The sequence below is a fragment of the Macrosteles quadrilineatus genome, unplaced genomic scaffold (assembly GCF_028750875.1).
Source record: "Macrosteles quadrilineatus isolate MER2022 unplaced genomic scaffold, UCM_ALF_1.0 Scaffold_212__1_contigs__length_174584, whole genome shotgun sequence".
In the NCBI taxonomy this organism is placed as follows: domain Eukaryota; kingdom Metazoa; phylum Arthropoda; class Insecta; order Hemiptera; family Cicadellidae; genus Macrosteles; species Macrosteles quadrilineatus.
In genome coordinates, this window is record NW_026542805.1 from 149,894 (window position 1) to 174,585 (window position 24,692).

Here is a 24,692-nt window from a genome sequence, read left to right on the forward strand (position 1 = left end):
TCGAACGCTTCTGACTTTTCTCCTTGGCATTCTGCTGACTAGAAGGCGGGCTACCGCTACTCGGTTGTGTTGGCGAATAGTGTTTTGTCCTATGGAAGGATGACGAGGTTCAGGTTGAAGTGGTTGAAATGCTGAAGATTGTGTGGCTGTGGCTGTGGCTGTGGTTGTGAGCTATGTGGGTAAGTGTGCCGTGCGCCTGATCTGCGAGCTCCGCCTGGCTCTGTGTAATTACCAAACAACAGCTCCTGAGCTCCGCCAACCACCACCTCCTCATCTGATAACAAATTGACTAGCTCAACATAGTGAATCACCGCCACTTTTTCAATATCGTGAACTAGACATGCTTTCTTATTTAATTAGCTGACTATAATTTTTAACTTTGTGATCATTTGTACACATAAAATTAAATGTATGTATTGGGTACGTGTTACCAAAATCCACCCGATCAAAATGGAAGTTTGGAAATTGTTTTGTATATGCAGAGAGTTGTTTCTGTCTTATTCCCGATTTGTAAATCTCTTCGGGCTTTGGCACGCTGTCTTCCAAAGTTTACATTGTTAACCTTTTTACACAATGTTAATTTTTTTATGATTTTAATGCTGTTTGTGCTTATATTCACACGGGTGAGTTAAAAAAATCAATGTTGTGAATTTATCCTTTCTACAATGATGCCATGTGACATGTGTGTGTAATTTGATAAATTATTTTAATCAATCAATTATTATTATTATAATTATAATTATTATTATAATTATAATAACAATATTATTATTTTGAAACGATCTTTTAAGGCCATTTCTTCTTTTTAAGCTCGTATCTCTATGTAAAGTAACCAGTAGTTTTTACTTGTTTACAATAATGTTATGCACTGTCAATTTATAAGCTAATATTCAACACAAATATTTAGCTTTTTACGTTAGATCCAACAGTATAGAAACAGTCCAAACAGTCGTTCTGTATATATCATTCAGTTTGATATATATAAAAAGCTACATAGTGGGCTAAACACCTGTGAAGTTAAGGACTTTTTCAAGAATTCGTTCGATCGCACAATACAGACTGTAGAATGTTATTATTAAGGTGAATGTCATAATCGTACAGGGCTTCTACGAGTATGCGGAAAATTTTCTTTTAACTAATTCTTACATACTTAAGTTTGAAGTTGCATATTTTTTCCTTACATCAATAACTTGTGTAGAAGTGTTCTCTTTCGCCCAATCTCCCGTTACAAAAATGTTGAAAAAATCGTCTAAAATATGTGTTTATGTTTCCATAGTTTATGTCGGATATAAGTTTTAACAATTTTTATTATATCTTGCACTAGGCCCAACTTCCATGGTATATAGGCACAACAGTTTATTTTAATGAACGTTATAACAATAACTATATAACGACCGTGCTATAACAGGATCCGGTCCTAACTAGTGGGAGGTCCTGATTGACTCGCTGGTCCCTGGCCACACTGGACAGCTCTGGCTCTCTTCCTCGGCATTTGTTTATTAACTTTTCATTCATTTCTTCGTGACTTGAATATTACCAACATCTCGCTTTCCTTCTAAAAGGTACCGGTATATAGGTAGCTTTTAGAAATATTTCTTTCAATTCAAAGACACATTTCATAACCAAACTAATGCTAATTTTATACTCATATCACTAAATTTTTTAACAATAATTGATTTAAACCCCTGTCCCCAGAGATAGCCTAAGATATTCCTAAATTTAGACTCCTGATCAAACCCCAGTGATTAATTTTATAGTTCATTAGAGATCCATTATCTTCCATGAAATGCATTTAAAGGTTTCCTATGACAAATTTAAAATATTTAGGTTTCACCCCTAAAGTGAGTGTAAACATTGCCAACAGCGTTTTACAGCACCATTCGACAACTTGCCCTTTCTTATATATTTTTAAACAGTGTACCATATTTGATTTTATGGCCAGAAAGAAGTAGCCTACTCGATAGAATTATACCCCCGTGGATTTTGTTTCAGCTCTCTTCGATCCAAAAGGGACCAAAATGCGAGTTCCCAGCGATGCACAGCTGAGTAGTTTTAAACTGTTACTTGAACTCTGCTATTTATTATAAGCGAAGAGTAAATGGGCTGTAAATGTTGCCTTGGCCAAGAGAAGACACTGTGTTCGATATTAGCGGACTCAAACCGGTCATGAATCACACTAGAAACCAGACTGAAGAATTTTTCAAAATAATTATAATTATTTATTTGTACAGTACTCATATGGGTACATTGTTTAGTCTATATTGACGTGTGTTTATTTCATGGTGATGTGTTTGATGTGTGAGTGATGACACCAGCAGAATCAAAATTCGATGATATCACTAACATCAATGGTATGCCAACCATTCAATACTAAACCGAATATGCGTCAATACCATATCCATTTCATACTAGGATATAATCAAAGCACTCCCGGGGCAGTCTAGAAAGTTGACTCCTCACTTAGTAAAAAACGACTACTTGACTCGGAACAATGGCTCGACCCCGAGTACTTTGAAACTAAATGATAACGCATAACCCGTAATCCTGAGCACGCCACCCTAGGCTAGACGCTGTCAGAGCTCCGTACTGGCTTGTTTATTATTCCCGTAAATCAGTGAGCACACAAAACCTTCAAGTTACAGAGTTCTCATTGTTGCTAGGTTGTAGAGAGTGGAAACCTCTTGTTGACCTTCGAGATGACGTCATAAGTGACAAACACTGTCTTACTCCACTCCCGTGAAACTAGTCTCAGCGTAAAGTAGGAGTTTGATAATAGGAGTCACCTGATTTGCTGGTGTACAGAGAGTTTTGCGGCCCGCACCGATTATTTTTAAGGTTTAAGCTGTTATCCTAAATAATTTTACCCAATTCGCCATTGTTTTCCAATCTGGAACAGCGCCATGTTGACCAAGGATAGAATGTGGTCCAAACAATTTCTGGGTTTTTGTACAAGAATGACTATTTTTTGAATAGGTTTCCACACCAAAATCTCAGTGTTAATAGCCGCAGGCATAATGTTTAGTAAAATGGCATAGTTAAATTGATGTTATAAAGCACAGCTGTTCATTCATTGTTGCTTCACTTATAGTGTGACAACGAAAGAAAATTGGGGTACTCTCACTGCCTCACCCTGTATATTATATATCTTGTTTTTAAAACATCGATGCACTGATACATGCCCTACACAGTGCAAAATTATCAATTTTTCACCATCACACTTAAGAGGCTATTTATTGGCCGAATGGAGTTCTTCGTGAATGGAAATACAAGATGGAAAAAAGTCCTGGGACGGTTAAGAATTTCAAAAAATAATAAACATAGAGCTAAAAGACCTTCAACCATAGTTACTGGGCAACCCCTTAATATTAGGGGCGGGGAATAATATTATTATGTAATTAATATTGGGTTGTAGATGTAAAGGAAAGGAATAAGGAATCAAATAAGTTCGGATGCATTTTCGTGGTTCCAATAGCCATCAACTCTCAGCAGCAGTGAACCATTTAAACAAAAGCCATAATCGACTGTATCAGTATGGATATATAGGTAAACCCGGAAACACATAGTGACTCACCAGACGTGATGTTCGCGCTGTCTTTCTAGACACGTTACATCGACAAAATAACGAGACAACCTCTTCTAATATACATACAATATAATTGCACCTCTAATATACATACAATATATATTGTCTACGCGCGGGCCTACCCCATCTTGGATCAGGCGAGGTACTTCCGGTATTATATAAGACTGTTTGGGTTTGACGCTGTAGAGCATATGACAAAATATGATTATTGAGCTAGACCTTGGAATATGTTTTTAACTATTAAGTGATACACTTATCTATTTGGTATTAATAGTAAATATTTTTTACATTAGTCTACAAATCAATCAATAGTTAAAACAGAGTCAAAGCGGCAGTAATTCGAGCCGTGTTCCGAACGACATGATATATATTTAGGCATAGTAATTATCTTCCTATATTAGTCTATAGAAATTACAATATGCCATGACCTCCAATTTTATTTCGAATGTTGATAAAACCCACTTTGATTTATACGAGTCCAAAAATACAACATGATCCAAGAAGTTCCCATTTACTGTTTTAGAAGGATGAAATCACAGCTTCTTCAGCGAACACAAAATAAAATCTATCCTATCTTATACATCTAATAATTTAGTCCAATTTTAAACCAAGACGAAATAAGAAAAAAATATTGGAAACCTATAAAGACTGTTCACTTAAATTGGGAAATTCTTCATTTGCCATCACTTCATTACACTAAAACACTGACACAGTTGGGCTCATAGGGAAAACAATTTTTAAACGAAACCTACATAAGATGAGAAATACAACTATCCTTTTCTACTAAACCCAAAAACACTTTCTTATAAAAAAGTCTTTATTTATTTTTAGTGATATGATTGCGATTTTAGTCTCTGCTGCCTTTTTCTAAACAACAGCTGAACATAATACTGTTTGACGAATTTTCTATTTTGCAACTATTTTAACATTGTGATTAAGCATCCTAATGTTGCTCCGAAGGCTACATACACAATAGGTATTGTCAAGAGACTATCGACTACCGATACACGTATCCAAATTGAATATGAGGGCATGCATGAGGCAGAGGTCCCTGTCACTCGCGGTTTTTTATCCAAGTGTCCGTTACTCGGTCGGACGGTGTTTTCCCTACTTTGGCCAGATCGAAGGAAGAAAGCCACCATTGTATGGAACCGATTGACCGGGTGCTCATCGCTTATGCCCCACGGATTATTGATAAAGGTGACGAGATCGATGTCAATACGATCACTGTCGCACACGACAACGCGTCTCGCTTGAGAGCGCAACGCACCGATTTTCAGTTTTGATGAGTGGGTCAAATATACTTTATTAGTAATGTTAACAGTTTAGACCAATAAATCAGCAAAACTGTCGGTTGTCTTTACACCTGACTCTACCATTTCAATTCCAAGAGGGTGAAGCCCCAGGGTTGATTATTAAGCCAATACGAAAACGATTGGTTTGTTTTCTTACATCCGAAGGCCAACTAAAAGAAGCTTAAACTCAGAATGATTTTCGTCCTTGATCGGTAGTGACATCTTTCGTATCGCCATCATCTGTTGTTGTTTATATGTTATGTTACTACTTTTGAGTCAGTCGGTAGCGTATTTAGCTAATATGGTTCTAACAAGAGTTCAAACGCTGGTTCAATTATACAACAGTTAAACGCTAATTTCAACCGGTTATTGCACGGAGCACGACACTCAAACTAACAGTTAACTTGCCAGAAGATAATGTAGGCAGACAAGTTAAGGCTGGGCGCTGGGGACATCGAACTTGTTAAAATGTGTTTCCTCATAACATAGAACACATTACCAACTGGTTCATTTCATTTTCATCCAAGTTTCACTAAGGTCGCATTTTCGTATATAGAAGTATTTTCTGTCACATTTCTCGTATTCGTTACACTGACACCTATAAAAATCAAAACATTTTTCATTTTGCCGGGGACATGTACTGTATACGACATATTGAAACGTCTACAGAACAGTTCTAAGCTATTTAATAATGAACGGTACTTGATTCTTGAATTCAGGGTCCCCCTAATACTTACTTTCCCTTAAAACTGCGTTCAAGTTTATAAAATGCAACTAAAATGCGGAATAAGTATTTAATTGGAAATTCGCTTTAAAATACCTACTTAAAAACTGTAAAAGTCCTGTTCATAATAAAAAATGAAAAATGGATCTAACTTTTGCAAAGGTCCAGAACGACCTCAAACAGGGCCCTGAGAATAACTACACGGACCACTCATTAAAATTGATTTATATAAACATCCACCTGAACAAACCTTTTCTGAAACATATCAAACAATGTCTGGTTTGTGTTATCTACATAATTGTCACAAGAGTGCATAGTCAGGGAATTGTCAATTGTCAGTGCTAACTAACGCGGAAGGAGTTGCGCGGTCCGAAGCCCAATTAAAAGGTAAATATAACGGAGGATGCCTAGGTCTTAGAAAGCGTTACGGACTCGGTATTGTCTGGTAGGAGGAAGATCTACCGGTCTAATGATATCCCTGGACTGGCGTAACTCGTAACGAGTAATGTAACGCACCAGATCGTTTCAGTTAGATTGGGACCAATTATGTCACAGTTCATTTAACTCATTACCAATTGCTGCTGTGACTAACAACCCAGTTATTAACTGGATTGAAACAATCAAATCTTGTACGATTTTATTAGACAACCTTGAGTGGGTGAAGGTTTTTATTAACTGACCAACTGATAGCATAGTTACGAAAATTTGTTGATTTGAATTGGTGGTCCCAGGTATTATTATAGTAAGACTATTTTTGTATTTCGTGCAGGAACATTTAAACAAATGATTGAGGTTTCAAGATGTCGAAATTAACGACAAAATATACATAATAGAGATTGTTTTCCCCTTTCGTTTCTCTTTCATCAATACATTGATTGACGAATTCATTTAGCGTGATATTTACATCTTCGACTCTATAGTTCGATGTTTTCCTCATATCCTCCCAAAAATTACTGATTTGCCATCTAAATATAGTTCAGAAATTTACATAAATGGATTGATTGACGTACAAAAAAAGCTACAATTGAAACCAAAAGTATCACATGCCATTCGACACTAAGGTTTTTAGCATCTCGTTGGTGATCGCTGGTGTCTTAATCCCTTAGTTTGTGTTTTTCGCCTTTCTCATAATATAGTTCTACATAGATTTATTACTTCGCTCCTCGTCTAAGTAATGATATAAATTCTTTTTAAAATGTGTGACATTCTTACACCACCACAATGGATTGTTATTCCGCAATCACATGTTCTTGTACAGTACTGATCACGTGGTATTCAGTAGCGAAGGTCGTTGTAGCCACGACACTTAAAGCATCATCGACCAGTCTGGCTATAATGATTCGCTTGTGGTCATTTATATTGCCTAACTATTTATGCCAAATGTATCATTTATATACTTATATACTATTTTAAAGCTCAATTATATACTACACTGTAGATTGTAAGTTTATTTTGCGTATAAGTAAGGTGTCTTAGTTATAATTAAATTAATATGAGGAACTGGTCCTATACGCACTGGAAGTGACAAAACATTCGTGAACGCTAGTTTCGTTGTTTCCTTTTCATCAATCAGTTCTTTTAGCGAATTTCCCAATAGGGAAGTAGCTATTTAGGTCGTTTTTTTGGAGGTGGCACGGTAAGACCTGTACACGGGACCGATATGCTTTTTCATTTTGATGTCCCTAGATGCCAAAAGCACTATTCGTTCAAATTTATATACAGGGATGGCAAAAAGTCCCGGAACAACCCAATATCTTTTTCCAGGTTCCACTTACACAATTGAAACTTTGCAAATTGTTTATGGATATAAAAAAACTACTTTTTAAGAATATGGCTGATTTTTCACCTCCTCTGGGAGACGGCCCTCCTCAGGAGTCGGTAAAAGATCTTAAATGTAAGCATGGGTTGTTATGCATATCATTTTAAAGGTCTTGATGAGACAAACACATCGACATAACAAAAATGAAAAATGGATGATCCTGAAAAAAGTTATGGCTGTTCAAAGTTATGATATGCTGCATGTTAAATGAGCCTCATTCTAATTTTAATTAATTTTTACATGTTCAATGTATTACATATATTTTAAAAGAGGAAGGATCTACTTCTTTATAGGCCTAACTGTAAACAATTTGCAGAGTTGAACGTGTAATACATGGCAAATTTATTTATTTTATACTAAGCTACTAATATTTTACTAAAAACACACATTATTAGCCTCCCTTTAGCAGCAAACCTAGGTACTCGTTAAACCTTATGTTATTTTAATAGATTTAATTTAAAATCAATTCAGGCAAATGGAAATTCGCTTAGTCTGCAGGTTAGCTGCGGCGGGGATATATTTAAGTTTTAAATCATATAGTGTTTTGGTGTAACTTATAAAAAAAGACTATTTTTTCTTCATTATCGTTGCACTTATTGTTTCATTATACTGTAAATTGTTTTATTGTTTTAAAAATTGCCAAAAAAGTAAATGTTGGCAGACTTATATTTCAAACAGCATTCCAGTTTCTGTATGATGCAAAACTTGAAGAACAGTGCAATAACTATTATGAACTCGTTCCCACGTACAGACTTACTCTCTGGGAAGTGATTCCGGCTTATGATTGTAATCAGCTGTTTTATATGTTTCAGGGAATACTGTACGACTATTTTGAATTTAAATTAATCACGATTCAAACAGATAGGAGCATCATATCGTTTTTAAGATTCATTGGTGAAACGCCATTACAATTGCTAAACTTATCATAATACACATATTCTGTATTATTATACCAAGTGTCGCAAAAAGAGTCGATCAAAAGTAAGCTGGCATGAACACTTTATTATTAAAGATAACAAGTTTACTTTATATACAATCTTTTCCTTAACTTTTTTAAAATTTTCTTACCATGGTTCCATCGCCTAACCTCTACATGTTCTCCGTCGTTTGCTCGAAGAATGTAAAGTCTGTGTTTCAGATCTGACCAATACACTGTGTTTTCAACTACAACTCTATGTTGTAGGTAACTGTATGTTTAAAAAATGCAAACGTGCTAATAACAATGGAATAGCTTATTACTGTTAAAAGGGTACTAAACAATACTTAGAGATACCAGCTTTAAAATGAGCCATAGTTGACTTTTATACGACACTTGGCAACAAATATATTAAGCTGTTGATTAGATCCGTTCTCTTCGGTACAATGCGCATTCTAACATGAGTATGAGAAGAGGAAAGCGTAGAATGAAATGGACGATTTGTAGCGTTGTTGCTCACTAGATCAGCTGTTTCTCTGGCCAAGATCAAGCCAGTTGGGTCCAGTTTCGTGGCATAAAACTACTACTAACTTTTCTCAGGATCGAACCCGAGACCTTTTGATTGTTGGAGAGCACCATAATAACTCAGATATACAGTTTAAAACGCTTTTATCAAACATCTCGTCCAAAATTCGTTTAGATTAACTCATGTTTTGATAAAACTAATAAATTAAAACATAATCAAATAAATAAATACAATTACCCACTCATCTAGACAGTAAACAGGCTTAAAAAAGTACGTTTACGTTTTATCATCGACTATAAATCATTCCTTTACAGCTATGTATATAGATTTTACGTACTTTAATTACAAATTTTATCACAAAGCAATTAAACATCCTGAAGATTAGGCTATACAGAGCCGATGTTGAGTAATATCTAAAGGTGAGGCAATTAAGCTAATTAGGCAAATTAATGAGTCGAGCCCGGAGCCATTGCTGCGAGCTGTTGCACATCCTAGCGGGTGTGGGCCGCCAGTGGACTGAGTGGACCGTTTAGACAAAGAGATTTTGCAATAGAGAAAGCAACAGCAAGAGTCCCTAATGTACAACAATCAGGGTGGAAGTGATTAAGGGAGCAGAACGTGACTGATCACGCCCAGGCGCTATCATACTCACTACTCGGTCCAAGTATCATACTCAGTCAATGTATCATACTCTGAGCAGCAGCATACCTCCCCCAGCCATACATCACCTTTTACACTCATACTCTCAGACCAACTTCAACTCATGAAAATTGCCAAGGCTCCATTAGCAAACCTAACTATCATGAAGCTGAACTTCTAGAAAAATCGATTGTTGACTTATAAACATAATGCAACTCATTACTTTTGACTAATTATCAATCAACATTTGCATAAGACTATCTGAAAATTATCTGACCTAGTAGTTTGACGAAAATGAATATGTAATTTTGCTCCTTGTTATTGAATGTGTATTTTGTGTTCTAATGTTCTTACTGTAAAACTGCTGTGTTTTGTTATATTTATTGTTTGTACAGCTTTGCAATTGGCACACAATTTAACTTATATTGAGGTCAGATTTTTTGAAAGCTTGATTCATTTTAACGCTAGCGCTACACTTATTGTGTTTGCATACATTTTTTGAAAGTTTTAAAATATTTTATTTATTTATTTTTGCTAGTGTATTACGTAAAAACCCCTTCACCAAGTGATAGGGCCAGAAAACAGTGATGATAGCAGAATCAGCTGAAGGAAGACTCGTTAATATTACGAAAACTTCTATTATTCGTATTTTGGGTTGTTTGTTTTTCATTAATAATTAATGTTTTGATTATAAATATTGAAACTGACTGTTTCAATGTGTATTTTTTCAGCACGATGGCAATTTGTTTAATATAAAATTAATGCTTGTTCATAATTGGGTATAAAGTCTTGTAGCAATGTGACACAAATAAATACGAAAAATATACATTGTACGCCAGTAGTACAATCGAAGTAGCTCATAGTAAGTATTCTCTCTCCTCACAATAGGTACCACAAGTCTACTAATCAGATGGAAAGTCGCACCACGTCGGTGTCACGCTGCTATCAGCTGTTAATGACAGTTTTCACGGGTTTGTTCCGGTTCCGCCCTACGACGCATGTCTTGCCCTCGTCACCTCCTTCTGCGTCCTGCGTCCTCATTCCCTAAATCGCATAATTAGAGTATTTGACAAAGTGACCTAAAAAAGTTCGAATGTTTTATTGTACTCCTGTGGCTATTTGAATGAAGCGATTAAAAAGTTTTTAAGTGTTTGTGGATATGATATGACAATGAATGTACCCGTCCCTCTAACACTTAAGTTCAAGTCACTAGCTATTAGGCTAAACAAATCTTTTAGTTCAGGCTGTAAAAACTAATGAGAACATCCAGAAAGACAAAAATGGCTTTAGACAAAATTTGAGATCGAGCTACTTAATACAAAAATAGATAATAGTTATTGCTAAACAAGGATATTATATTATAAGGTAATTGTGTGTGAGGTTGTTTAATCCTCTTAGGTTGTAATCGACTCAAACCATGTGCCGGTGTTGGCTCTATGTTACTTACTCCAAGCAAGACTTTTATGATTTACCCGTTAACTCTTTGGTTGTATTATTTTAATACAAATTTATTTTGTTAAATATAAAAAAATCAAATTGCAAACATCCAAACACCATCTACAAAAACTGGACAGAACTAACCTTTAAATTTATCCACAACGTTGATAAATCTATAAGGGAGTATGATACATTTGAGCTACGGTTGTCTCTTACTTCCCTCCCGTCAGTTAGGGCATTGCTCACATATTTGAACCAAATTGAGAAATAAATTTCAAGAAATGTTTATGGCATTTCCCATTATAATAAGTAAAAGTTCTGTAATCAGGTAATCTAGCACAGCGTCATAATATAACTACACAAACAAATCCATAGGAGGAAAAATATCATCTAAATAACTAATCAAACATACCCATATGTGGAATCATCACAACCGAATAACTACACAAACATACCCATGGTGAAAACACCACATCCAAATAACTGCACACACCTACCTATGGCGGAAACATCACTACCAAATAACTACACAAACCTACCCATGGCGGAAACATCACAACCAAATAACTACACAAACCTACCCATGGCGGAAACATCACAACCAAATAACTACACAAATGTACGCTATAAATTACGAAATAAAATAATAACAAGTCGATTCAACTCACCACCACAAAAAAGAATCAAAAAACAAAGGACCATAATTTTGCCAGTTAAACTCTGAACTTTCACACATCTGAACACGTGTGTTCATAAAACCACAGTTCATTTCAGAACACGCCCAACAAAAGACCGACTAACAATGTACACGTGTCAAACGATTTTAAACCCTCACAGCTGTTTTTAAATATTTATTACTCCACTGAGTTTTATTATTTATGCTTCCCTGTGTTTATGACCACTTAAAATGGCAGTTACAACGAACTCGCATATATTGGATTCTGGGTGCTTGGCGAATTGGGTTTAGAGATCCTGGTAAAATAAGTATAAATTTAATTCCCTGTGGAATAGCCCGGCATGTAATTAGGTTTGAAAAGTGAATGTTAATATTATATTCACTAAATTAATTAGTTACTCATAATGACTGTTTTCATCTTATGTTTTAGGTGTGGTTAGTGGTTTCAGTTTACTATTTTGAATACTGATTTAATGCTACTGCTCTAAGATGTTTTTATACATTTTTAAAAACTTGTATTGCATTGTTCTTTTTCGAAGGTTATGGCTACGTACCCAACGGTGCGTTTCAGAAATCAGCCAAAGTAACACTCAAATGTTCAAATACTGTCATGCAACACACGACATGACAATATTTGAACATTTTTTAGATTGATAAATGGTTGTAAAACAAAATACGCAATTAAATAATATATTATGTATATAATTTTTATTATTTATTTTATCTCTATTCTTCCGTAGATAACATGGCAACGACAACACTACGATGTTAAACTGTTTTGGTGGTTCCAGTAACCTCACAGGAAACTAATTTTGCATTGTGGAGGATCCCAAAGAAACGCATCTATAGTCTACAAACTCCTCTTTTGCATGGTCCGATGGTCGGATAATGGGTCTATTGTAACGCGAAACTACTAACCATAAAAAGTTGTATAGATTGTCGGTAGCAAGGTCCGTAACCGTCTTTTTACGTCAAAGAAGATTCTTGAAGACTAATCGTGTCCTTCACTTGGGTCGATAATGGGTTCAGAATCATTTACCTAAGAGACAATCTGATACAAGAGAACAAACATGAGGACTATAGTAATTAAAGTCTAAAACTCAATCACATTTTCATATTATAATGAAACATACTTCCATATACTCTTATTCCTGAACCATCTCTCGTTTTAATAACTGCAATACAGATATCCAGAAACTAAAAATGACAATTTAAATACTTTGTAATATCAGATATCGGTGCATAAATATCCTGAAATTTACCACGTTATTGGCCAATACCAATTTTAGTCACGTAGACAAAGTTACAGCCCTCCCCGATAATTTTAACCGATGTATATTATAATATACATTCAGAAATATTTCGATTTTGGTCGAGCTGTATTTTAAAGACAGAGTGCTGCCTACTTAGTGTTTTAGGATTGAATAACTTCTTGATCAGCATTGTACGTGTTATTAAATTTACGGAAAGTAAATAAAAGAAAAGTGTCTTATAACACTTAAAACATATATTTACGCTTATACTGTTACTCACAGTATACGGACACTCCAATCGAAATCGATCACCAATTACCATCTTTTTTGTATATTTACCGTCTTGTGAGTAACAGTATAAGCGTAAATATATGTTTTAAGTGTTATAAGACACTTTTCTTTTATTTACTTTCCGTTTTAGGATTGTTAATGTTTTTGAGGTTCCAGCTTTGTATACTAACTCTTGTTATCATGTAGTGTCTCCTAACAACATTTCACTGCATGATCGAAGAATTTGACATAAAAAATGGTTACAATCAACTAAAGTATTGCATTAATTAAAAAATGCTACTACAATTAATTAAACAATTTTACATGGATGTTAGCAAAATAACCACTTTAACCACCATAATTAACCACCATTTCTACGAGATTACTCTATACATTTATGTTCTTCAAGCTAAATACAATGTTTAAAAATGTATTGAGTTTGATGAAAATATGTATTGTGATAGCTAATGGTACTCTAGGTAGGGGGGAAAAAGCATAAACCTATGTAAATTATTATATTATTCAGGGTAACAAAGAAAATTCTTGTTTTGTTGTCTTTATAAAAAAAAGAACAATTAATATTAATCTGTAAAAATATGACAAAATCGCAATACTAAGCGCTAAAATAGAATGAGAGATTTTTGCAAATTTTCTCTCTATAAATAGGCTTTTTATTCTATTATTATGGCTGGTAACTTTTCTTCACATAAACTTTAAATTTAATAATTAAATTACATTGATGAACTAGCATTTAAAACAAATATTAAGGTTAAGTTTCATCCAATAAAAGGCCAAAACAATGTATTTGATCTTTGGTGGTTGAATAAAAACATTTTAAATTTTGACAGACAAATAAATATTTAATGGGAGATGGTGAACTAATCAAACAAATATTTAAAAAGAACTGAGAATGCTATGATAAACACACTGAAGGTGCCCTTATCCTCGGAATAACCGTGAATACTTTATTCACAAACCATCCTATAACGACTGTAAGATACGAGTGACTCCAGGAGCGATTGCCAGTAATTAAGTAGAGTGTGCAGTGTGCAGTGTAGTCCGACCACGACGCGTGCGGTCACTGTCACTGGTCAGCGGGTCCGTCACACTCCAAAACGCAGCCGTGCCACGCCTGCGCTCAGCCCCGAAAATATAAGGCCTTCCGGAAAAATACATATCCTTCGGTAATTACTTTTGGAATTACTGTAGTTGTTGGTACCTGTTTACCTGTTTGCAGTACTAATGAATAACGGATTACAACAAAGCTGTGAATGCTTGCCGTGGGTATACATGAAAAAAATGATACTGTACAGAGAAAAGTCCCAACATGTAAAACTTGACTAGTCTAAACACGTTTCAAGTCAAACAAATTACCCCTATATTTATATTACCCTTTATTTATTATTATTTATAATGGAAAATGTAAAGAAATAGGACAATTGTAATTTAGGAGATACTGAGACAAGGGGTCAGGAAACCCCTTGAGTACTAAGCAATGGAAAGGAACACCAAAGAGTAACGAACGACCAATGACAATTTAAAGTCAACCAAAATAGCAAACAAGTTAATAGAAAAGCACTTAACAAAAACCTATTTGAAACTAAAGCACAGAGAGATGATAGCTAAGAGATGTAAGAAGGGTAAAATAACCCCCATTTACATAAAATCGTTAATTCTAAACGTCAGCAAGAAAATTTTTTGCACTTTTGGGGCATTGCATTTGGTTCTGATTAAATTATCCTGGAGTTCCACATTGAGAAGCAATGCCATGACAGCTATGCTATATTTTCGGGGCAAACCCATTTTACAGTCGATCGTTTCGGCAATGCCGTGTTCGCCGTTCGCTAAGCCGGTTGTCATTAATCCAGTCAAACATTCCCCCGTTAGTTTTTTGCAGGAGTTGGTAATTAGAGGTAACGATGACGCGATGCAATCTTTACAAGAACCTGACCCGATCTCGACTGTCGAATACACAGTCGGCCGATCACTTTATTGCTAACCTGAGTAATGTACTAAACACGGTCCGCGATAGCAAAAAGTCGTCGATCGACACTCGTCAGTACATATCTGGCTTTAGCTACAACCTGCATCCTTGTATAAAAACGTCAAATTGGTGCATAGTTCAGTGGGCCAAGATGAAAAACTTAATTAAAACCTCCTCACCCAGGTTATTTAAAGGATAAAAGTAAATCATATGTTCTGTTTTAGTTCATAAATGTAGCTAAATCTTAATATGGTTTGAAAAAGAAACAAGTGAATGTTATGTAAGAGAAAAAGCTCGTAAAAATAAATTCATCTTTTACTTTATCTAATCCGTAAGTTATAGACTGCATTTGTCTCTTACGTATAAATTTTAACAAGCTTATATAAACAATGGTCTAGGTCTAATATGCGCATAACTGTAGGAAATAGTTTCTTAAAGTTAAAAAATCATACTTCATCATAAAGCGGTGTATGTTCATGAAAAACATAGTTAAACCTGTAAAAACGAGCGGCAATTGTGTCAACCAGCTGTGATGTTTGTTTCATGGTTTCAGTGATATGAGTGGTGGGTCGGCCAACAGTTGTGTTTTTAGTGACAACTTATTTTATTTTCTATATATAGGCTACATACAACAATTATTATTTACTAAAGAATTACTGTGAAACACAATTTATTTTAGAAATATGAAACAAAATTACTAACTTAATGACAGTACATAGAATAGATTCTTGCCAATACAATCTGTATGAAAAATCTTTTTATTACATAAAAAAATTAGAAAAATTTAATAAGGAATTAATGTAAATGTAAAGGCCGTAACTGCAAAGTTATTATTTATAAATTAGTTGTGTATGAGTTACATGATTATGTATGACATTTGTCCTTTATTTTGTAAAGTTATAAACACCAGAGCTAATTGTAAAACCGGATTCTAAACTCATCAACATCAATATAGAGATCCCAATGTTGTATTGACAGTTACAATATTTAAATCAGTAGCCTACATTAGAAACATCAAACAAACAGTTAACAATATTATTCAACCCTTTTCAATGTCCAGGAATTACAAAAAAAGATTTATCGGAAAATTTAAAAGAAATCTATCACATACAAATTTAAGTTTGGATTTTTGGTTATCAAAAATGCCACCGCTTCATATCTTTGAATTTAAAAAGTCGTCATCTAAGAATCTGTTGATTAACCGGGTGTTATTTGTTGGCCGTTCATAAAAACCCGACCTATATTCCCACAGATAATTTGAAATAAAATTCCCGATTCAATTTTTATTTACAAACTATAACAAGGAATCCTTAAGTTAAAATATTCCACAAGTAATACCAAACAACATCTATACTGAATGGTTCTAAATAATATTGTAAATACATGCTGCATTAAATTAAAAAAAAAAAAAATTAACTAGGAGAAATAACCTTTTACTTCAAAGTAAACCTTATCGCGAAGACACGTAAATAGGGATCGTACAACACTCAGTATGCATATTTTTTTCACAATATCGAATGCTTCCTTCTGCCTACCTTTGGCTTGGGCGGTGACGACCCAGACGGTCAGAGTGAGGAGAAGTAGTTTATCCATGACTCGGAGGACACATAGACATACACGGAGACCGAGGAGGCGGTAAGAAGGACTTGCGGACACGGACGCTTGTGATCGCGACCGAGAGCTGGACTCGACTGGGAACAGAGAGTGAGACCATGTCCTTGCCCCTCCCCCACCCCTACCATGTGTGTCCTGTCTGGCTCACCGCTAGGAATTATCATATTTTTTCAAACTAACCTTAGACCTGTGTAATGATCGGATTATGAGGGCTTGGTTAATGGTGTAAAGGTAACGGCGTCAAGTTTAGACCCATTTCACTTATCTCAAAATTTCCGAAAATTTGAAAAATCTGGTAATGTGGTAGAGTTTATTAAAATGTTATCTTTTCATCCCTCTTACAGTATTGGTTTACAGCTTCAAAGTGCTTCAAAGTAAGCGCGAAGACACGTTAAAGGATCGGATAGGGTCCTTCCTAGAAGGAAGGAAAAATAGGGGATTAAATCCTACATGTTTCTGAGGAGGTAGTCTCTTGTCCTCGCCTCAAGAAACATCCATTTAACAAACTACAGTAATAAGTTTCTTATGAAAATTCAATTATATTTTTCTTAACATCGTCACTGTACACATACTAAGCTCTAAACAGCATCTAACTATTTGTGAAGGGGGTTGTATAAGGAGTTATATGAGGTAAACGTAAGTTTGTGGCGATGAATAAAGAGGCCTCTTTGTTTTATGGCCATACTTATTACTCATCGATGAGTTTAAAGTTAAGAGACTTATTGAAAAGTATTAAATATTTGAACAACCCCGGAATTAAAATTGACATAAATATATCATGGTTTAAATATTAATATCAATATTACTTAGGCAATTCTTATTTGGGGAAACCGGAGAGATAGATCGTGTTATAACTCGAAAAGTTCCCAGAGAAAAAGTTTCAGTCTGGCGGCTCGTCCCTGTGATACAGGTGGTTGGAGAGGTAAATAAAAAAACAGGATATCCACTAATCTTAATGATAGCACTCTAAATGGACCCAGTAGATTTAGGCCCGGTCGAAACCGTAACAGGACAGCTTTTACTGAATCAATTTAAAAGTACCGATAACGTCATAAAATCTGTGTAGCCATCACGATAATCTTTACTGCCCTGTCATAGTTGCATCAATGAGTAAATTTCTCTTTTGCCTAGTCCTTTACTTCTGATCATCTGAGCAAAAATTTTCAGGAGAGTGTTAAAAGTCTCTCTTTAAAACCACGCCAGGTGCAGTCATAGAATAAAAAGAATCATCCATAAACCTGTTAGGTAATTATTAATTCTTCAGCCCACTTTACTTTTTAAAATATGTACCCTATTAGGCATTAGCTCTGCTTGAAATATGATTTAAATATATAGAGATCTTCAATCACATGATTTCGTAAACTCTAAACTTTCGATGACGCTTATGACATCATTATATCATTATAATTATAAAAATAAATAATTAACCCAGTCAAGAAAGAAAAGTCTCACTTGCTCTACGATTGTAGAAGGTCCAATCATAGGAAGAAAGGTATTAGGATTGGGAAAGGGCTATATATATTCCTCGATATCCCGATGTTTTTTTTCTGATTTTGAAGGTACAATTTTAACACTAGGGTATTTCCCAGACAACACGAGACAATGCAATGATTTTGGTTAAAATTCGGATTTGACCAAGCTAGGTGTACTTTATAGCGGCTCTATCCCACGTGAAAACGATTGAGTAACATACTATTATGGTCTCGAATGAGTTGATTTTTGGTAAAATTAATGTCGTCATTTGATGGGTTTTTTGTATTATTTTTTGAAGTGTTGGTAGCTTGTGGCAATTATACAACATGTAGTTAAATATTTACTTTAGACACGTTTTGTACAGTACTTGCCTTATATGTGTGAAAGCCACAGACCAAGATATTGAAGTAAGAAATATCAATTTACCGTTGATAAAATATTTTAGAAAATACTTATAAATTTTCAAAGAAATAAAAAACATAAACCTAATGTGAACAATGCTAGTAGATTTATGATATAATTAATCCTGATTAAATAGTTTATTTATAATGTTTTTGTAACCTTTACATAATTTGAAATTAAATACAGTCATATTTAAACGTGAACCTTTTAAACAGTGGCTTAATAAATAGTCCTGACTGAAGAAACAGCTGATCTATGTCATTAACGAGGTGAAAGGCATCCTACATTAATCGTCTACACTATTTATATTTGGGTTAAAATACAATTAGGTAAATCTCATAAAATGTATAGTAAGCGAAGTAAAATAACACTAATTTATGTCACTTTAACAAAGATATTTTAAAATTAACTATTGCGCGTCCTTTAAATGAATTTATAAGTGAATACCCTTAGAAGCGTATATTCCCTATGAGTAACGTTCCAAAGGAAATCATACACCAACTACTGCAGTAATGTTACAGTATCAATAATTTAACATAGGATATATGTATTGCACGTCATATTATAGGATCCCATGTTGAAGATGATATCCAAACGGACCAAACCACAAAATCATTCTGTAAGTCACTAAATGATGTTTTGATAACCATCCTCTAAACGATGTTACCTTTTCCACAGCCAAGTCATAGTCTATTGGCTGACTCGCCCACAGGAACCGACAATCATAATCAGCTGACTAGTGACAAGGTGCAATACTTCAACCGTAACCACAGAAGCAAGAGTAAATATACTGATTGGCCGGAGGTTGTTTTTTCCTTCTTGGTTACTTTCGCTGCAAGTACAGTAAAAGATTAGCATTTATACTCACAGAAATGTGCATGGGCCCAGTACAGGTGTAAATGTATCATCAAACTTTGTTTTATTATTTTATTATTTCCAAAGAAAATATTTTCTTAAGGATGTTATGTGGGCTTCGCTAACAAGACCTACAGATTATTATCTCAGAACATCGCTATGCAATGTTCGCTAACTGCAAATCCTTCTAAGTAAAGATTACCTTATAAGCCTATCAATGGTGTTATTTGACTAAGAAAAGTTTCTAAAAACAATTGTTTCAACAGTTTATATACACAATTTAGTTTTGTTATATAAATCAATCAAGATGCATTACGGTTGTTCGTTGGCGTTTGGTATTCTTACGGTTGCGCTATTGGTTTTTATTAATAAATATTGTATATCTGTATCATATTTGAATATGAATAAGTATTAAAAGTTATGTCTGGGGTTTAAAGTGCAATAAAACTAAGGAAACACCAATATAAATACAACGTTTAAACCCGTATAAGCCCCAATTACAACACCCTATGAATATAATTAAAGCTTGTTAGACACAACTATTTAAAAATCAACCAAAATAATTTCTTTCATCTTCAAAATGTTTATGGAAAATAATAACATTAAAGTTAGGATGATACTTAAAATTTTTTCATAAAACTCATCCATCTACCGTATATAAAACATTAAGGAAATTCCAAAAGTCAGAAAAATTTAACTATAAAGGGTAACACTTTTTATACAGTGTATAAGTTAAATTAAATATGAAAACAAATCTGTATTTTTAAAACCGAAATAGATAGAAATATTCTGTTTATGCCATTGACTGTTAACAAAAGTTTCGCAATCGTTTACATAAAAAATATTTTAAACCCCCCTAACAGGGTTGGGGGTAGGGATAACTTTTTTAAAACAGCAGTTGAGTGACCCCTCATTTTGAAGTGTTTGTAAAGAGAAGTACAATGTTGCAATCCCGAGGTAGTTGTATCACCTCTATCCAAAATGATCGGTATTCCAAAAAATGTGATTTTTGTGAAAAAGCACCAATTTCATAAATATGGAAACAAGTCTGTATTTGTTGGATCGAAATAGATATGAATATTTTGTTTGTGGCATTGATTGTTAGCAAAGGTTTCCGGGATTTGTTACATCAAAAATATTTTTAATCCCCCTAATAGGGTTGGTAGGGGGTGACTTATATTTCCAAATAGTAACCCCTATTCAGTGACCCCTCATTTTGAAGGGATTTCAAAAGAAATGCAATAATGCAAACCCGATGTAGATATCTAACCCCTATCCAAAATGGCAGGTATTCCAAATTTTGAATAGGTGGATAGGGTGCTTTTTCACATAAATCAAATTTTGGAATGCCTGCCATTTTGGCAAGGGATGATATATCTACCTCGGGTTTGCGTCATTGTATTTCTATTGACAACTCCTTCAAAATTAAGGGTCATTCAACAGGGGTTGCTATATGAAAAAAAAATGCTACAAACAGGATATTTCTATCTATTTCGGTTTAATAAATACGCACTGTATTTAAAACATATTTATTAATATGTATAATTCAAACAGAAAGTAGTATGGATAATACCCCTTTATTAGAAGCAAGCTATCCTCAAACGTGAGAAATGTCTTGTTTGTTTTTGTTTTTAGATATACTGGAATCCCACCTACCAATAGAATACCTTATTATATGTACTTTGACAATTTGACAAACAAATACTGTTCGTTCGTATTTTAAAATTCAGAATAAATTATTTCAATTTTTAGTAAATTATATATAATCACACATAAGGGGCACTCGATGGTCTCTAAATACTGTATGTATCCATTCCTTTCGTCTAAGATTATTCCGTTTAATCCAGACAGCTTGGAATCCCAATTAAACCGGATTAATGTAGGATCACTACATTATGGTATGGATCTTGATTTGAAACATGTCTCATAACGTATGAGAAATTGAGCAGAGAAATCCTATATAAGCAGAGAAATCCTATATACCTGTCGGAGCGTAAGAAAGATTATGCCGGCCCCCAATCTCACACAATCTATCGCCAGATAGAAATCGCTTACGGTTTTATAAACCAAGTCCACAGTTAGTCTCACACCGCAGAACATCGCTACAAAGAGCCTGAACTGATTCCTCAACAAGTGTTGGGGTTGGAAGGAACAAATCGTTGTTATTCAAATAACACTGTGGTAAATGTAAAAGAGTCTCTGGTACAATTCACATAATTTGTGACTCTTTGTGGTATGTTTGAATAATTTACGAAATGATATGAGATTAAATAAAGTAAATGAATGTAGGTTTCTTGGTGTAGATAATAAACGTTAATTCAAATGGGGAGAAATATTTTTTAGAACAAAATCCAAGTTGGTTGTAAAACGATTTGTGGTTCGTCAATCGCCTGGGCCTCCTCAATACCTGATCTTTATGGATGGTGTTGGATCAATTTTTTAGTCGATATTTCAAACAACATATAGCTAACTGTAATGAACCACTATAATGCATGGTTTTGCAGAACCTTGCATCGAACTAGATAGCATCAAAATGTCGATGGATGCAGATGTACGAAGTTAACCTAGATATTCTAGTTAATAATCTACTAGATCCTAGATTGTGCCGGATGAATGGGATAATTTCACTGCCCGAGGATAGTGCTAGTTCTGTGGATAGCAGATTTTTAGGTATATCTACTACTTCAATGGACGATATTGGGATGGTTATGGTATCTGTAAGAAGAGTAATACAATTTTGGGGCTTAAGTGTCTAAAAAAATTGCCTAACAAAGTTCCATCACTTCCTTACAAAGTGTTTAATGCTAAATAAAAGTCATATGTGGCTGGTAAACAACCCGTTCTAGACCTCAATGATTCTCTGACTTAGTAGTCCTTTAAATATTAAGTAATGTCGCGTACATATTTTTTCTTGTTGCTATGCTCACCTGCATATTTTCTTTCTAAATCTCCGTTTCCCAGGTCTGTGGTAGTCTTGGATTTATCATCCATGCATTGGTGACCGATCTTATCTCTTCTATCAATATTGACTTGTCCACAGGGATCACCGCAAAGACTGTCTATATGGCAGACAGTTAAGGTATATTCAAAATATATATACCAAATGATAATCTAGAAAGCTTTGGTCAAGTTATCTGTGTAAATACTATAGAACGTAAACAGACAGCACAGATAGAATATCTTATAAATATTTCACTTGGATATTTAAGATATCTATGGATTATCAATATCCAGAAATTTATATTTGTTAGATATTGTGAAGAAGTTTCAATGTCACTAATTTCAACTTTCAACAGATATTAGATTTATATATTTATAATATTTTAAAAACTTCTAAAACTGAATACTACACGGATATCTGCTGACAGATCACAAAAAAAATAATAAAGAAAATTCGAGCCGAAGCTAAAAATCCTTATCCAGCTCTCTCATACAAGTTGACTATGTTTTGCCTGAGTTGTGTACTTGAGCTATCCATCTCTGCTTATAAAAGACCATAGTTCACTGGATTAGTCTTAGTTTAGAGACTGCTCCGGGTCCACTTATATTTCCAAGTTGTTATTTATACTCTTAATAAAGTTACGGTCAAGGGGAGATTCTTAGATGATATACGTTCCCCCAAAGAGGACATTCAGGCAATATGGATTACTCAAATATGCTAACCGAGCATCCAAACAAAGAAGATCGAACAACAACGATTGCAAGCGTACTTAGGTAACACTGTCAATTTCTACGTACATGGAATAGCTTCCTCGGACCCAGGTGCTGTAGGTATTCTTACCAGGAGGTTTCGTCCTGGAGTCGCATTTAGTTCCCCAGACATGTTCTTGGCCAGGATAATTCTGCATAGTTAGCGTTAGTTAGGACCTAAGGACCTGAGGAGCGCTAGACAGCCATTGATGAGCCATAACGAGCAATTGCTGCAACAAGAATGAATCGTAAAGAGCCAAAATACACGAGTAATGATACGTTTGGAAATAGTTCACCGTTGCACTTACAGCGAAACAACAACTACTTGTCCTTGTTAAGATGGGAAGGTGGAATTAAACAAGCGATTCCTATACCAGCGCTGTTCACTTAACGGAAATTTGTAAATGTTTATACTTCGGTTCTTATATTCATACATCATTGGTGTTCAGTAATTTTATAAATTCAGTTTCATAATTCAAACCTTTTACCTAGGCATAGAGATTTCGTGTCGTACTTAACTTTATTTGGTATGCAGCTCAGACTTGCTTAGTATAATTATGTTGGATCCACTACGTACATTTCTAAGAAACCCATCATGAACTGAGCAAGAAATACAAGCTGCTCCAAACTGTTTAAATAATGATATCTTACATCTGAATCTAAAGGTCTGGTTTTCACCCATTGTGCCACGCAAAAAGAGAATCCTTCAAAAACATTGATAACTGAATCAGGATTGGGATGTGGATGTATTGAGCCGGTCGGGTTCGTTTGAAAGATTAAAAGACCTCAGCCACAACTGGGTAGTTGCAAACAATTATTGCGAATACACTAGCTTACGGTTAGGTTGCTGCGAATACAGTGAACTGTACTGTATATAATAAACACATAGATTAAATAAACTAGGCTGAAGTCGAAGAAGACATAAGCCTCAGTTCGGTGGTTCGGTTCTCTGGACTGAAACATCACGAAACTTGACTAACTGAACAGTGACTTTTTGTTATGTTGTTGCTAATAAATAATTTAAGATTTATTTAGTTTGATGTTAATAATTTAATTTGAAATAGGATTAGGCTGATTTAATTCAAATCATCCACCCGTGGTTTATATAATGAATTTGTTATACATTTTATATATTTAATGTATACAGTACTGTAATTAATTACAATATAAATGCTGCTAGCCGTTTGTTGCCTACGAGTCGCCTGTGATAGCCGGATGCAATATGCAAGCAGTAGCTACTGTATATTGTATGTAGTTTGGTAATGAAAGTGAAGGCGCTGAAAGTCTGCAAAGAGGTGGACTACTCTCTTTCATAGGGAATTTAATTCGATCCTGTGAGTGGTTAATGTATACTGTTAGCTATTAAGGATCACGAGTCATAATATATAGGAAAACATAGTACTAGTATTCAAATGTTAAGAAAAGTAAGGCGAAATGATTCCAAAATACCTATTGACAAAAAATTTTGCATTTGGATTCTGAATTATATTGAGCAGTTTGAACTAATTATAAATAATTTTGAATTCATCTGATCTG

At 34.5% G+C, this 24,692-nt stretch overlaps 1 protein-coding gene across 1 annotated transcript in view; it reads right to left on the reverse strand.

Annotated features, from left to right (window-relative positions):
• LOC128982352 (uncharacterized) overlaps positions 1-16,851 on the reverse strand; it is a 71,456-nt gene extending 54,605 nt beyond the window's left edge. The window contains exon 1 of the mRNA XM_054401314.1: positions 16,658-16,851. Coding sequence (XP_054257289.1) covers positions 16,658-16,715 — 58 coding nt within the window. The 5' untranslated portion in view covers positions 16,716-16,851. The remainder of the gene's footprint in view (positions 1-16,657) is intronic.
• Between the last annotated feature and the right edge of the window lie 7,841 nt (positions 16,852-24,692).